Source organism: Lineus longissimus, chromosome 4 (genome assembly GCF_910592395.1).
Source record: "Lineus longissimus chromosome 4, tnLinLong1.2, whole genome shotgun sequence".
Taxonomy (NCBI): Eukaryota; Metazoa; Nemertea; class Pilidiophora; order Heteronemertea; family Lineidae; genus Lineus; species Lineus longissimus.
This window is the reverse complement of record NC_088311.1, coordinates 6,697,928-6,714,207: the sequence shown is the minus strand read 5'-3', so window position 1 is coordinate 6,714,207 and position 16,280 is coordinate 6,697,928. Positions and strand designations below refer to the sequence as shown.

Below are 16,280 nucleotides of genomic sequence, written 5' to 3'. Positions count from 1 at the left end.
AAATGGGGAACTGGTTTAGTGCATGATGAAGAATGTCAGTAGGGTTATAAACGGGGGGAAACTGGAGACTGGTGACAGTGTGGAGTTAGAGCTGGATCAGGTTGTAAGTCATGGAGACATTTTGGTTAGTATAGAAATAAATATTTGAAGAAAAAAAACATAAAAGAGAACTAATCCAAATTAAAATCTATCAAGTTTAGTTCATTGCAGCTTTCGGGTTACAAATGATAGAGGTTGGCAATATTTTAGCAAGCTGTCATCAGACCAGTTGTACGTTTCACATGAACATGGTCTTGACAATGTGTAAAGCTCGCAAATGAGCGATTTGAGTCCCTGCAACGGAACATTTGCAACATGACGAGTGACCGCAATTTAACCAATCGGCTGATGCTTTCCAACAACAATCGTCACGTTGCAGCAACTAAAATCACTGGTTTGTAGGACACCTAAAGTTCACCTTCTTGTTATCATCAAATGCATGACCATTCAAGAAATCATGTAAACTTAATGCAATGGAATTGCTAAGGTCAGCTACATTGGGAACCAGTACTGTGTTGAGTTTATTCTTTTAACGGGTAGGGCATATTATTTCAGGAGCTTGGCCAACACAGATAGCACAAACTGAATTTTCACCACCAATGAAGACCATCCCACTTCTTACTCTCACATTGGCCAATTTAACTTCAACATTTCAACATGACTTACAACCACAAGTTGACATTAATTTTGTTAGGGAAAAAGTTTAAAGCATAAATGAAGTATTCGATATTGTGGGTATGGATTGCTCGATTATTTCATGTGTTGTGAAAATAATCTTCGCGTTTGATATTCCAAAACGAGACTGGTTCATAAGTGAACAAAAAATTAATATCTTCAAGATTTAGCTGATGGCATCTCCAAAAGTGAATGTGAATGCAATGATACAAATCAAGCTGCTTGTCACAAATTGCTTGCTTGTTATATGATGTTACTTCAAAATATATGTCACTTGAATCCAAATTCTGCTCAGTTTAACTTGGTAATAAGCACTGCCAAAAATGACTATAGAATGCGATATCCCCACAAGTCATTGCTCGATACCACTATAGTGATTGGTGAATATCAAAAACTGGCAATTACTGGTGAGAATAATGCTGACTTTGCAATAGGCGAGTACCAATTTGAACTGTTCAAAACCTGGTGATGCTGTTTCCGTTAAGTCTTCTTAGCTATTGACATCATCTCTGGTAGAAATGGCTGACAAGCACAAATTCCTTATGCCATGATACGGTCAATAATCCGTTAATTACAAGTTACGTATTAATTTTAAAATCGGCACCTGAAAAAAAGCTTAACATGTTGTGACCGATAACTGAAGAGTTGGTTCGAAAACACCTTAAACCAGTCTGCATACAACTGAAATTTCAATTCCAATATAGGGTGCTATCATCAGTCCAACATTGGAGTCAGTGATTTGAATTCTGATAGCACAACACTACTATTAAATATTTCTACTTGAACTGCTTTTTTTTCGGGCTGGTTTGCATAAAGAGTGTTTTTTGAACCAATATCTTCAAACTAAACTGTGCATAGTAAGATGGACCACAAATGTACATAGGAGGTAAGGTGGAAAAAATTACAGCAGAAAAACAGATCTTGTTTTTCAGAAGTTACTTAGTATATTACACGGTCCTTCTGTTGCTTACAATAACCATCAATGTTTCTTTACAATTCTTTCTGATCTCATGGTGCTGTCTCCAACTCATGTTTTCTCAAATTGAAGCATTGCTTAGATTTGTACCTAGACTATCAAGTTCTGTTCTACATGTACAATCTAAGTTGTTATACCAACGAAGTTGTTGGACAAAGCAAGTAAGCACAGCAGAACTTGCCAAATTTTTGGTAAGTATCTTCTTTTAAAATGAACAGCCAGAATTGATTGCTAATTCAGGCTTTGACAGCACACAGAATCTCACCAAAATCCAACAAATAGCATGCTACAATGTATCAAGACATTTGTGGTGCTATCCATGTCAATATTTCACATCATGTTTTACATTTGAATTAACCATTTGAACAATTTACAAACAAAGTCTTCTTCAAAATACATCATTGATGAAATTCCATCCACAACGTGTAAATTTGGATTTCATAGAAAATATTATGTCTTCCAACAATTTGGGATAAATGCACTATATTTCCAATGTAGCTGTGTTCGTGGGGAACCAATCAGCTTTTGACCGCATTTTAATTTGCGGATTCACTTTCATTCACGATCAAATAACTGACAGTTTCCACAACCAAAAAAACAATTTTTTTGACAAGATATAACATTTTCTTCGTTTTTCAATCAATTGTGATTGAAAAAAATTCACTTCAACACATGCACAGTTTTTGTCGTTCCTATGCAGAAAGTGTCCAACAAGTTTGAAATGGAATGAGGACTTTGACATAGTGTAATTGTGAATCGAATGCAGAGCACTGTACTTTCTAGCACTTTCTGAAGTCACATGCAGCTCTACGCAGACTATGGCAGGAAATGCACTTCAAGGTACAGCACCTGTGGCTGTCTTCTCGACTCACAATACAGCAGGCCAGAGTCTGTTCGTTAAACTACGTGGCTAAAAGCAAAAGGAGACCATGGACGCGATTCTTATGATGTACTCCTCTTTTAGAATCACACCACAGTCTCAACAATGACTGACGGAGAAGCTGCAAGAATCGGCCATATTTTGACAATGTCAAATGATCGCATCAGAGTAAATTCCTAGCCCAGATGGTCCTCCAAGTATCACTAGAATACCACTGAATTTAGCTGCAATTTTACTATGACTCAACTGGAATTTCATAAAATTGTAACAGAATCTGGTGAAATTGTGGGAATGACACAGGTATTGTACTGGAAGTTCAAAGGAATTCTACAGGGGCATTCCATCGGAATTTCCAGGTCCAGGAATTTACTCTTAGAATCAGAAGAAGTGAGAGAGTCTACCATTTTATCATGAAGGCATTATTTCAATGGCTCAGAACTGATGAGGACATACTGCTGTGGCACATCTATGAAACAAAATAATCTCCGCAACCATAGCCAAAGCTCTGCAGCAATAAAGGCAGTGTATTCCACCTTTGACGTGTGGTACACTGGTACTGTAACAGTGCTTTTTCTGACATAAATGCCATGAAAAGATCGCCTCAAGATAAATCTGCTCAACTACTGCTCATCGCTATACAGGATGGCCCAAAAATACCAGACAACCATACTTCCATCAACCAGAGGCCCAATCCACCAGTACCAGTGGATTATCTTTTTCAGGAGAAAAATGATATTTAGACCAGTAGTTTTAGCTCCAGAGCTTCTTTGTCTTTTGGGAAGTCGTGTGTAATTTTACAGTTGGCCCAATTCAGAAAAATTGACTCTGAAGCAAAACTACTGGAACAAATCTTCATTTTCCCCCCAAGAAGATCTTCCATATGCCAGTACTAGTGCTTTAAGTCTGAGGGTGGTAGACATATGCTTTTCAACATTGGGCCACCCTGTATAAATTGAAAGGACAAGAGTCAGGAAGTAAGATAGCTTTATAAATCATGCATGCAAAAATATTAATCACGAGAAAATTGGACGTCCGTAAAAACTGGAGATTGACAGCACATCAGCAGGTCACATGATCAGTCATGTGATATAGCATACATTTCGTTTACTTACGATCAAAAATATGCGAGTTCAATTTATCTGTTACCCGACAAAATTAAAAAACATGTTAGTATAATCACCATGCAACTGTGGGGTTAAATGGACAACATGGCAAGCTAAAAGAAGGTTTTCTCGGTTCAAAATGAAAACTAGTGCTTATCAAGTCATGCAGAGGTAGATAGGAGGAGTAATGGTTTGGTTATATCATTCTCAATATCAAGAAATCTTATCAAGCACGGTCTCGCCCTTTTTTGTATACCTCAGTAGACTTCAAAGGACCTGTCTATCCCTCACTCAACTCCCAAGAAGCCGACTTCAAGTGGTGACATCTCACTTTCTGCCAATGCCTTTTTCAAACCCTTTTGATTGACTTTTTATAGTCTTCACCAAACCAATGCCCAGAGATGCACACTTGAAAGCAACTAAAATGTTGTAAATTATACAAAAGTAAACTGCGGGCTTTTTGACGAAACCTATAAAGCCCTACAGAAATGAATAAAATATACCATGCAATGACAATCATTATAAAGGGATCCTTTACACAAATTATGTACAGTAGGACATCTTCAAGTTTCATGCAATGTCAATAAAAAACAGTAAAAATATTGCATGCAATACTGACAATGTCCATCGACTTTTGTGAGACAATGCCAGTTTGAGAAAACAGTTTAAAAAGATGTTAACGTGTCTTATGTGCGCGGGTGTAGAACATAAATGGCATGCACCAAGCTTTGCTACAAGCAACAAGAAACAAATTCACAGATCACAGGACCTATTTGTTGCAAATAGCTCCTGTGATCTGTGAATACTAGTTGGAGAATATTATGTTGATCAGTGAATACTAGTTGTATGGCATCTTATCTCATTATACCATCAGGCCAAGCTGTTTATTTCTCTTTCAATCAGATTAATCAAACTGATACTCTAAAATTCCCTCGACCCTTATGCTGTGCAGGAACCAACGGATCCTGAACCTAGAATTCAGTTTTGCAATTAAGACAACAGTCATTATTACTCTTCACTGTCTGTTTTCGACAATTCTACAACCAGCAACATTAGGACTGCTGACCTTTCTTGCTAAACCCGGGTAGAGTATTGGTAAGAGCAAAGAGCTTACTCTTTTCATTCAGTTGAATGTCAACCAAAATATTTCAGCAGAATGTCTGCCAAACGTTCTGAGTTTTTTTATCTTTCCATCACTAACACAAGCACTTTCAAGATTTGCTTTCATCCAGAACTGTACATGAACGTTATCTCTTCATTAAAACATGGATGGAAGCAGAGAGTGAGCAAGATAAAACACTTAAACATGCCTCAGAGAATGAGAAAGTGAAGAAAAGTATGCATGATGTACAATACGATGCATAAACCTCTCCAGCAATATGCCCGATACTAGGGACCATCTCCAAACGGCAGTACAAGATTAAAAATTTGAAAATCGTAAAGGAAATGGAACGCATGTTAAAACAGGGGCAAGGTAAATAATGCGTCCAAAAAGTGTATTTTCTATACTTTGATATGAAAATTTGGGGTGGGATAAATTTGAAAGGAGGGAAACATGTTTAAAATGGGAGCACAGTTCAGGAAAAGATGAAGTCAAATTCATAATCGTAGACAAATCAAAAATTGGGGAGTTGAGAAAATATCAGATCTGGTGTAAAAAATATTGGGATGGTAGGATTTTGCCCAGGAGTGCTTGGGCATGGGATTTATCTGAAAATTGTATATATAATGTTTGAATCTAAATGGTAGTGTGCTGGAGCAAGCTATAGTGAGGGTGGATTGTAAGGATATTGGAACTATCTTTACCTCCTCCTTTTTTGCCAGGGGCTGGTGAGAGGGAATATAGAATAAGGTATGATATCACGAGGTTATAGCGACATGTGCAGGATTTGGAATAATGTGACGAACGAGATGTGAACAGTTTACCAAATTAAAAAGGAATGGTGTACTATCAAATCTATCGACTTTGCATATCTCAAACAAGACAGATCAAGAACATCAACTGCAGTTCTTCATGTTCTACATTAACAAGATTGATTGAGTCTGTTGAGTTTCTTTAAACATGTTAAAAGTCATAAAGCAATTTAAACCGATGCCAAGTTTATCTGCAGAGATATCAAACCACTCTCTGGTCTTCATGGTGTTCAATCCTCATCCAATGTAAAAGAGCTTCACTTGATATTTTCAAGATGACGACAAGGAAACACCATCCACAGAATACCATAACATATTCAAGCCGACAACACTCAAATAATAATGCAGTTGCCAACCTAGTCTGTCAATCTCGAAAATACTTACTTGGCAAGTCTGTAAAACCAGTGAAGAAAATATTCTAAAACCAACGAGGAAACGACTTCAGGTTTGTAGGACGAAGGAGGAAACGAATTCAAGTCTGTAGGACCAACAAGGAAACTGATTAAAGGGTGTTTGGACCAACAAGGAAATCCTGCAGGACCAATGAGGAAACAGATTGAAGTCTGTAGGACCAACTAGGAAACAAGTTCAACTCTGTAGGACCAATGAGGAAACAAATTGAAGTCTGTAGGACCAACTAGGAAACAAGTTCAACTCTGTAGGACCAATGAGGAAACAGATTGAAGTCTGTAGGACCAACTAGGAAACAAGTTCAACTCTGTAGGACCAATGAGGAAACAAATTGAAGTCTGTAGGACCAACGAGGAAACAAATTCAACTCTGTAGGACCAACAAGGAAACAAATTCAAGTATGTAGGACCAACTAGGAAACAAATTCAACTCTGTAGGACCAACGAGGAAACAAATTCGAGTCTGTAGGACCAACTAGGAAACAAATTCAACTCTGTAGGACCAAGGAGGAAACAAATTCGAGTCTGTAGGACCAACTAGGAAACAAATTCAACTCTGTAGGACCAACGAGGAAACAAATTCGAGTCTGTAGGACCAACTAGGAAACAAATTCAACTCTGTAGGACCAACTAGGAAACAAATTCAACTCTGTTGGACCAACGAGGAAACAAATTCAACTCTGTAGGACCAACGAGGAAACAAATTCGAGTCTGTAGGACCAACGAGGAAATAAATTCAAGACTGTAGGACCAACAAGGAAACTAATTCAAGTCTGAATCAGAAATGAACTGAACAGCAAGCTGCATTTGACAAAGGCAGAGGTCCCATGGTGTTCACTATCACATAACTCTGTCTTCAGTTTTATGATAAGAATCTTGTTGATAAGCAACAGCCAGTTGGCGATAGCAGGGGCAATGGCATCTCGACTCCATAGATTATGACAATGCTTTGAAAATGCCTCCTTGTATCACGGAAGAATGACTTGATATAGAACACTGCCAGTGAAGATGGGTCCATCATAGGATAATCAACATCATTTAGTGACCTTGACTTTGACCTTGACCTCAGCTTTATGACTAGAAAGCAGACTATTTCTTCTCTATGCCTCCAGCAAACTAGAGAGACTCTTGTCTTCATGCTTCAACCTTTCAGTTACGTTGTGACACTACAAAACAACAGAATAAAAGAAAGGCATCAAACACAGGGTTGGAAACTATGTCCGATATTGATGTCTGAATCCCTCAACAAGGACAAAGTCTTAATTCACACATAACCAAATCCTATCTGAAATTCTTTTCACCACCAACAAGATTGTGTTCGAACACCCACAGAAACTCACAGTGGCAGACGTTAATACAGAATGGTGGACTGTCATGCCACAGGTACAACACAGTTACTGTAGTGAATAAGTTCCGCAGATAACAAACGCCATCAGACAGTCCAGACAACATCGGGCAGACGCAATCAGACAAACCACCCGTTCGAGCAGACAACAGTCCTGCCAGGGTAAACTATTGGTTTTTGTCTCGCATATGCAAATTATTCCAAGGTACATTCATTTCCTTTTCCTTCAATTTTCTTTTTCTTCCCCCATCTGTCCTTGCAAATACTTGTAAGATGTTCCACTTACTTTAGTTTTAAACACCAGGCAATTCCTTTTTCTTCTTTTTGCTTCCGTTTTTTTGTATAAGCTTCTTGTATATTCCAGTTTCTCACAAAAAAGGAATTTTTGCTTTCATCTTGCCATATAACCAACAAGAAGGATCTCTCAAGTCTCCTTTGGATGTTTTTGTCAATAAAACATGAAGTAATTCAGAGACACGGCAAAAATTTGAAGCACATGATTAATTTCCATGCTATAGTTATCAATAAGCAATTTAAGCCCAGGTGAGATCTGGGTTATGAAAAGTAAACATCCAATTTTTGCATGATTTATAATTCATATATGTAAACCAATGCATGAATGTTATTAAAACTTGAAATAGAGAGGTCCTGGCATGCTCATCAGGTGCAATACCCTGTAACCCAAGACTCTCACATGCAACCTTCACCAATGAAACATTCCATAATTTCATCATTTTCTGATAGAGACGGTCAACCTCTACTCGCTGTAAACCGTTGCTACACAGAAGTTTACTAACTAACCACATCAGTAGTATACAGAGCATGCCTTACTATCTGACTTAAGGTTATTAGAACAAACCCTTAAAAGATGTCTGCCGTCAATCTATTATGAATTCCTGGAGAAACATGCTGGACTAGAAGAACAAATAATCTGACCATAACAGGCTTCAATCACCTTTCACCACTATTCTATGATCGACCCCTTAAACCAAAAGTTCTGAGTTGGCATTCAACACAAAATACATTCAGACACTCACTACTGCTTCTTGTTTTATCTGCAAGGTGAAATTGTAAGAAACAAGTTAAGACTTGTGAACTTGCAAGAGGGAGGGGATGAGTGACCACAAATGGGAGGCAAGACAATGTTGAGAAAAACACATCGGAAGTCATAACATGAAACACTTTTTATTCCAACAAGTGACTTTTAAATGTCTAACCATATAAAAGGGGGGATTTGTTAGTTAGGTAGGGGTACTGAAACTATAAACCAGGTACCAGTAACATTTAAGACGTGTACCTTAAGAATTTTATTAAATTGAAAAAGACTTTGATTAAAATGACTGTTTGAAACATGCAGTTGATTTGAAGATAGTGAGGACTGTTTGGGTAGGATGTTTTGTGGAGGTAGATGTGGTGGAGGATGGAGTGGGATAAACTGGGGTTTGATGTGAGGTTGGGAAATGGTCAGGGAATGAGGAGGTGCACATGAAAGGAGAAGGAATGAATCAAAAACAGGTCAAGGTAAATCTCAAATTGGCGACCACTCTTTTTTTATTGTGACTTCTCTCTTTGGTCATCCGTCTGTCACGTATGCAAGGATTTCTTACACATTAAACTCAATGTCACGTGAACAATACACGTAAAATACATCTCGAGTGAAAAGAAATCTCAGGCCAACAACCAGTGAACCAGTGAAAAAGACCACATAACTTGATATTCATTAAATGAAATGATGTTAAAAGCAACTCACGTTGACTTTATCTGAACATTGTTGACAGCATAAACTAATTCAAAATTCTCATCATACTTCACAAAAGCCATTACACTGAACAAACCCTGAGCTGGGAGGCCAGCCAGAATATTTATCAGTGATGACAATAGCATTGTTCATGATACGATACACACTTCAGACAAAAAGGTCCATTTATATCTTTATGAGAAAAAAAACACCAACTTTTACGTCACAGACTTTTGGTAGAACGAAGGGAAACTTGATACTTTGGAAAGCATATTTAACACCATGCATTACATATGGATATACTGGATGTTATCAATTAGTCCTACCACATTTCTAAATAACTGATAATTCCACCACGTATGAAAATGACATAACCAGCATAGGCTTATACCTTAACCAATTGTCTCTAAACCTCTTTAATTTCATACATAGGGCATATAAGTTATCAAAAATGATGTGGGACCACATGAATTAAAACAACCAGCATGAAGGATTGTGTTGGCATACCTTGGTAACCCGGCCAGGTAATATAGCGTGTGTCCTCTGTAACATGAATCACCTTAACATATAGAAGACCGGCAAATAGGGACAACACCCTCCCTCACTGGACATAGAGTCCACTTATCACAGGGTAGGGGGCATGTTGGTGGGGAGGGGGGGGGCAGGAAATAAAGGCCAAGTTTAAATTATTCTCAATATTACGAAACATCCATTTTTGCATTCGACTAAGATCCACCGAAAGAGACCTTGCATAAAACATGGTGACCCCACAGAGAAGTTGGCCCTCATTTCCTCGGAGTAGGGCGGGGCGCAATACTTAACGGGCATGACTGAAATATGCAATGTACTGTGTGAATGTGCTAATGTGTACATGAATATATGTACATGTATGAATGCAGTGTTCAATGACATGTGTAACTATGAGGCATGTGGGATGTACAAACTATTACGAACAATAGCTAAGGGCGAAAGTATGAAGGTATTATTCTCCTCGCAGTGAAATGGAGAGAAAAACCGTTCGAGAAATATTTGAATGCTATAACTGTTTGTCATTAATGCTACATCAGAGATGTGATACCCCGTTGTTATTTGGTACAATAGCTGTATTATGTTCGTCAATGTGTGCACACGTTACAAAAAGAAAAACTAAATATCCCATCAGAAGATTTTTATCAGGCCACGAAATGTTCCATCTTTGTTATCGTTTTATTTTTCGGAGAACATATTCTTTAAACTGATGCTGAAGACGTTCTGACAATAAGTCTGTTCAATGCTGAAGCAGGAGAAATAGATAGGCATAACATTTTAATTCTGTGAGCTCTATTTATTTTAAATGGATAGGTTTCTATGAAATGTATAAAATTGTGAGTGGTTACATGATTTGGAGCTAAGCTGATGAGGCCCAAGCACTTTCATTCGTATAAAAGTTTGTTGTGTATACAGACATCGGCAGTCAAAAAGAACCAATTGATGAGTCCCAATTTAAGTCAAATTTCCATTAAATTTGAAGGAACCATTTATTCATATGTGAGACATGATATTTCATCCTGCTGAAGGATAAGAATATGGGAGCAAGGTCGATCAGGGGCTATTTGGATAGTGCAGGAAAACAGGTTTTTTAATCAATTCATGAGAAGTGCTCGGTAAAAATAAGAAATAATTCAATGTACTTGAATTATATTTGACAATTCAGTGTGCAATAAAAAAATTTAAAAAAACGTCAACAAAGACAAAAGTCATAAGATGTAACATGTAGGTGTTACATAGTTGTTAGTTTCTACAACATAGGTGAATTCCAATTTTTTCCCTTAATTTTTTGAGCGAAACAACTTTAAACTGTCGCTTGCCTTGTGTTACAAGAAAAAAAATATGCTTTTTAATTTTTGCTACACTATAATTAAATCAGATTATCTGATATCAACTTTGAAATATTTACCAAGCAAATGGTGGAATATTTTTTTATTATCATATATAATATAACCACCAAGAAACGATGGTAATGTTTAAACGTAAGCACGTGTTATTTTACAAAACTGTTATGTCGAATCAATTCTAACAAGTTTTTATTTTATCTCGAGACTAATTATGAAATTATGGTCCCTAGTGTCTGGGCGATATATAACAGAGGATGTACATATAAACACCTCATTCCTGTAATACAAAAGTTAAGGCATTCCTTTCGAAATCAACTACAGCTATGTCTATATCTAATCTGCATTCAGTTCATGCCATGCTAACTAAAAAGGAGAAAAAGATGTTACCTCCTTGCTGGGTCTTGACCTGTATCGGCTCGGATAAAGGTCCATCGCCAACACCGGTGAATGCTAACACACAGATGGTGTAGGTTTTGTTGATCTGTAGGTTGCTCAGGGTCGCTAGGCGTAGGTTGTTGTTGTCCACAGTGATCACGGTCCATGTACTGATGGGAAGGTTTGGCTGGAGGGTGTAGAACACCTTGTAGCCCTGAAACAATAACATTAATGTTAGAGCTGCCCCGCGGACCCACAGAAAGCCATTATCTTAGAACTGCCCACAATCAGACAATTTCACTAACAAGAAGCCTTTATCTTAGAATTGCCCCACGACCTGACAATTTCATCAACAACAAGCCTTTATCTTAGAACTGCCCCCACGACCTGACAATTTCATCAACAACAAGCCTTTATCTTAGAACTGCCCCACAATCAGACAATTTCATCAACAAGAAGCCCTTATCTTAGAACTGCCCCAACGACCTGACAATTTTATCAACAACAAGCCTTTATCTTAGAACTGCCCCCACGACCTAACAATTTCATCGACAAGAAGCCCTTATCTTAGAACTGCCCCAACGACCTGACAATTTCATCAACAACAAGCCTTTATCATAGAATTGCCCCACGACCTGACAATTTCATCAACAACAAGCCTTTATCTTAGAATTGCCCCACGACCTGACAATTTCATCAACAACAAGCCTTTATCTTAGAATTGCCCCACGACCTGACAATTTCATCAACAACAAGCCTTTATCTTAGAACTGCCCCCACGACCTGACAATTTCATCAACAACAAGCCTTTATCTTAGAATTGCCCCACGACCTGACAATTTCATCAAAAACAAGCCTTTATCTTAGAACTGCCCCCACGACCTGACAATTTTATCAACAACAAGCCTTTATCTTAGAACTGCCCCACGACCTGACAATTTCATCAAAAACAAGCCTTTATCTTAGAACTGCCCCCACGACCTGACAATTTTATCAACAACAGGCCTTGTTAGTTATTACTGTACCATTCATAAGGTTCTTTCAATGCTGCCTACATATTTTGCAAAGAAGACGTGGGGAAAATGAGGGTTTTGTGGGATACAACCTTGCAGGACACGACTTACCCTGATTACTCCATTGGGTATATCGGGCTCATTCCACTGCACCAGTACAGTACTGGAGCTGAGTGGCCGCGCACGTACATTCTGGGGCGGGCTACCCGGCGCTGAAAGATCGGCAAAATATTTTTAGTAACCTGAAACTGACAGAAATAACCTGAAAGAAATCATTACGATTATGACATATGATAATTATAATTTGATTATAATTATAATTTGATTATAATTATAATTAGATCATCTCATTTTGCATAGATTAAGCCAATACATAAAGGCTATAAGCTATCCCTTCACCGAATGAGCACAACCATCCCAAAGATACAAAAACACGCTTAAAACTATTCTCTATTTCACCTCCAAGTTGGCTTGAAACACCTGTACATCTATCTACAGTTGCCTGCATATAATGTACCAATGACCTAGCCAACCAGAGTGAAAAAGACCTCATTTCATTTCACCTTGAGCTTGACTTGTACATTCATGTGCATTCCTAGTGCAAAATGTACAGGCAACTAGGGTGGAATGAACTTGAGTGAGCTGAGTGCAAAAACCACGACCACAACACGGTGACCCTTTAACCCGCAAAACACCAAAACATATTTTTAGCAAATCTGGTTTTTTTTGTTTCACTTTTTGGTTAACGCCCACAAACGGATGCCCAAACCAACGGACATTTAGTTGAAAGAATGGAAATATTGTCTTCACCTTTAGGACTGGTATCTAATTTTGCAAAGGAAGCATTGTTTCCCCAAGGACCCCACGGTGTTATTATCAGAAAGACTTTTGAATTTTGAGATTATGAGGTTTTTTTCAATTTATATTGCAACAGATTGAAATTGGTTACCAAATTAAGGTCAACACTGTTACACATAAATATTTACTCAATTTTTTACCTCGGGGATGGTTGTTCTCGTATTGAATAATACTTAGTGACTGAAGTTGATGTTATAAGCCGTTATTCAATTAAATTGCAGCAAGTAAATTCCCAAAAGCCTTTGCCAAATATTAGAAGAAGTTGTTCACCAACCACCAAATTGAATTGAAACTCAATAGCTGACTATGGAAAAATATAACAACAACAAATCGACCAGAATATTAGTTTTTGTCTTTATAACTGGTTTAAATTTGATGGATGAAAATTTCTTTTTGTTGCAGTTTTCTCATCTTTTCCATATTAAGGAGTTCAATATGAATTGAGCATGGAAAGGTCATCAGTCTATAGACTTACTCAAACATTTCAACTGAACCCAATATAACAGTGGTCTCTGACTGAGAAATTTAGATTAAATCCACACTACAAATCGTCTCTTTTTCTATTGTGATCTTTCATCTGTCTGCCAAAGGTTTCTGTTTCTCGACATCGGTTTTATAATTCCATAATCAGCCACTGTACTCAAAGTGGTTAAAAATCACAAAGAAAAAAATTGCGCTTCACAGAAGAAAACATTATCAATGTCTTTCAGATATAAATTCATCCCATGAATATGATATTTATTTTATTGATCAAGTTAGTATTAATATGATTCCATTGGGTAATAATACGTTTAATAGGACTGTTTCAGCAAATGAAATAATGTTCCAGGCTTTTTAAAAAATAATGACAATTACGGAAAGGTAGGAATGATTTTTTGAAATCCATCAATGGATCCTAATTAAAATCTTCTTTTCAGAAAGGGGGCAATATTTCACAAAATGTAATGTTTATTTCCCCTATGAAAAACGTACAAGACCTGATGTACATCACAGGACAAGTACAGAATGAACGCGACATGGTGGACGGACATGTAGGTCATGTGACCCCCATACAGCTGCACAACTTAATAAAAATGTAAGCGTAATTTGCTGACGATTTTACCGACGGACAGACGGACAGTCGACACACACTCTGATGAGAACTTTAAGGGGACAGCAAGCCACACTGAGTTTACACCACATGTATTATGTAAGAGAGTTAAAATATATGTTGCAACAGCCAAGAGTTCTTAGAAAGACAGGTCTAAGCGACAATATCTCACTTACAAGAAGCTCATTTGTGCTGACTTGTGAACATTTTAGATTGCTGATAATAATAATCATTACCACAACAACAAATGGACTCCTTCCACTTCAGCGGTTCAATTCAAATCTCAAAGAAGGACTTTCATCATGACCTCGTTAAATGTCTCGATAATCAGAAAATCTCCTCGGAATTCAAAGTTTAAACGTAAATCTCTAGTAGGACTATTCGGATGATCTTGTGAAACACCACGATAATCGGAAAATTTATGCGAGATTCAAATATCTTAAACGCAATGATGATCGGAACATTTATGCGAAATTCGAATACTCCAGTTAACCAATGTTTGACAGATTTATAGAATTACATTGAAAATTCCTTCAAAGTGGTTGTAAACAGATCATTCATGATAAAGATGTGGTCCAGCACTTTACTTTTCCTCTTTATTTTGTGCTTTTCATTGCTGGGGAGAGAAGTGGTGTTTCTTTAAACAACATAAAAAATACAGTACATCAACTGTGTTGCAAAGCAATAGGTCTCAGTAGCCAAGTGGAACGCATTCCTCTTGGTCTTCTGTCATCTCTTGTGATCATCTATTGAATTCTTCCTCTTGAAAGCATCTAAGGTGTATAATGCTCTCTACCACTATGGGTGGAATGCTAAATGGTGCATGATAACAAAGCTAAGCTGATATTAATCCTTCAGTCACCTATCTGTGCTTGCTGTGCAATATGATGACAAATTGCCCTAGCTGTAAACCCATCCAGTTTTCTCAACTGCAGAAAATTGTGCTTTCAGTTTGTGCTAATAAGAAACTTATATCAGGATAACCCCTCGGGCACAGGGGTTTGAAACTTCCCATACAATTTGTAATAAGTGACACACTGCAGCCATAAAAAGAGAAGTCCATTTCCTGTTGCATGACCATTTCATTAACGTAAATCCTACCCAACAAGACTGTCATGAAAATAATTCAGAGCGTTTGTCTGTTACAATGAAAGTCATCTTCTCTAGTAAAATGCTGCGTCAAACGGAAAGGCTGTTACTTGAACTGACACATGACATTTACCACTAAAAGGCCCATGAGTTATCAAGCAAATTATTAAAGGTAGTATTGGCAGACTTTTCTGGCTGTTGATATGTTGACTGTACACAGTATATAGCGGGAAATACGAAATATATTTCCTTTATCCATGGTGGTCAAAATATCTTTTTTCCATGAGATGTTCATGCTATTCTGGCAAGCTTCTTCCAAGCCCAAACAGTGCGATTAGCCCTCACAGCTGTTTAAATGATTTCCACTACCTGCAATACCAATTCCTTCTTTCACCTGCACCACTTATCAGCGAAAATGCAGGAGTAATGGGTTGCAAGTTAACTTCGCTTGTGTCCCGAGTACCAAAGATGTGTATTGCTTGAGGTTCTTCCCGAGATTTACTGTGGTCCATAAACCTTTTGTCAATCTTAAATTTGTCCTAAAACTGAGTGAGAAAAAAACACTCTTCAAAATGGTTTAATTTCAATGGTAATGATCCATACTAAGAAACCAAATCATTTTCCATCCTTGCAGTCTCAAAGAGCAATAGTTACGTGTGTCTACTGTACATAATTTCTGAGTGAACCACCAAAATATGGCCCTAAATGTTTCAGTGCGAAAGTGCTCTACAGTGAATCACTATCAGGTGCGAGCATTGGAAATTGTGACTGTGACTTGCTGCTGTAACTTTTGGGGATACATCAGAATCGGGTTAGGCGCTGTGGGGATAGTAGCAAAAGAGGAGATGTTGATGTGTGTGTGTCGGCTGTGTAATTGTCTATGTTGGTGTGTGGTGTCTTT

General features: G+C 37.7%; 1 protein-coding gene across 8 annotated transcripts in view; it reads right to left on the bottom strand.

Moving 5' to 3' along the window:
- LOC135487302 (tyrosine-protein phosphatase Lar-like) overlaps window positions 1-16,280 on the bottom strand; it is a 294,416-nt gene that overhangs the window by 31,234 nt on the left and 246,902 nt on the right. For all 8 annotated transcript variants that reach the window (XM_064770915.1, XM_064770911.1, XM_064770913.1 and 5 more), the window contains 4 exons: window positions 12,454-12,554; window positions 11,342-11,543; window positions 8,380-8,397; window positions 5,480-5,500 (listed from right to left, as the gene is read on the bottom strand). In XM_064770915.1, coding sequence (XP_064626985.1) covers window positions 5,480-5,500; window positions 8,380-8,397; window positions 11,342-11,543; window positions 12,454-12,554 — 342 coding nt within the window. The remainder of the gene's footprint in view (window positions 1-5,479; window positions 5,501-8,379; window positions 8,398-11,341; window positions 11,544-12,453; window positions 12,555-16,280) is intronic.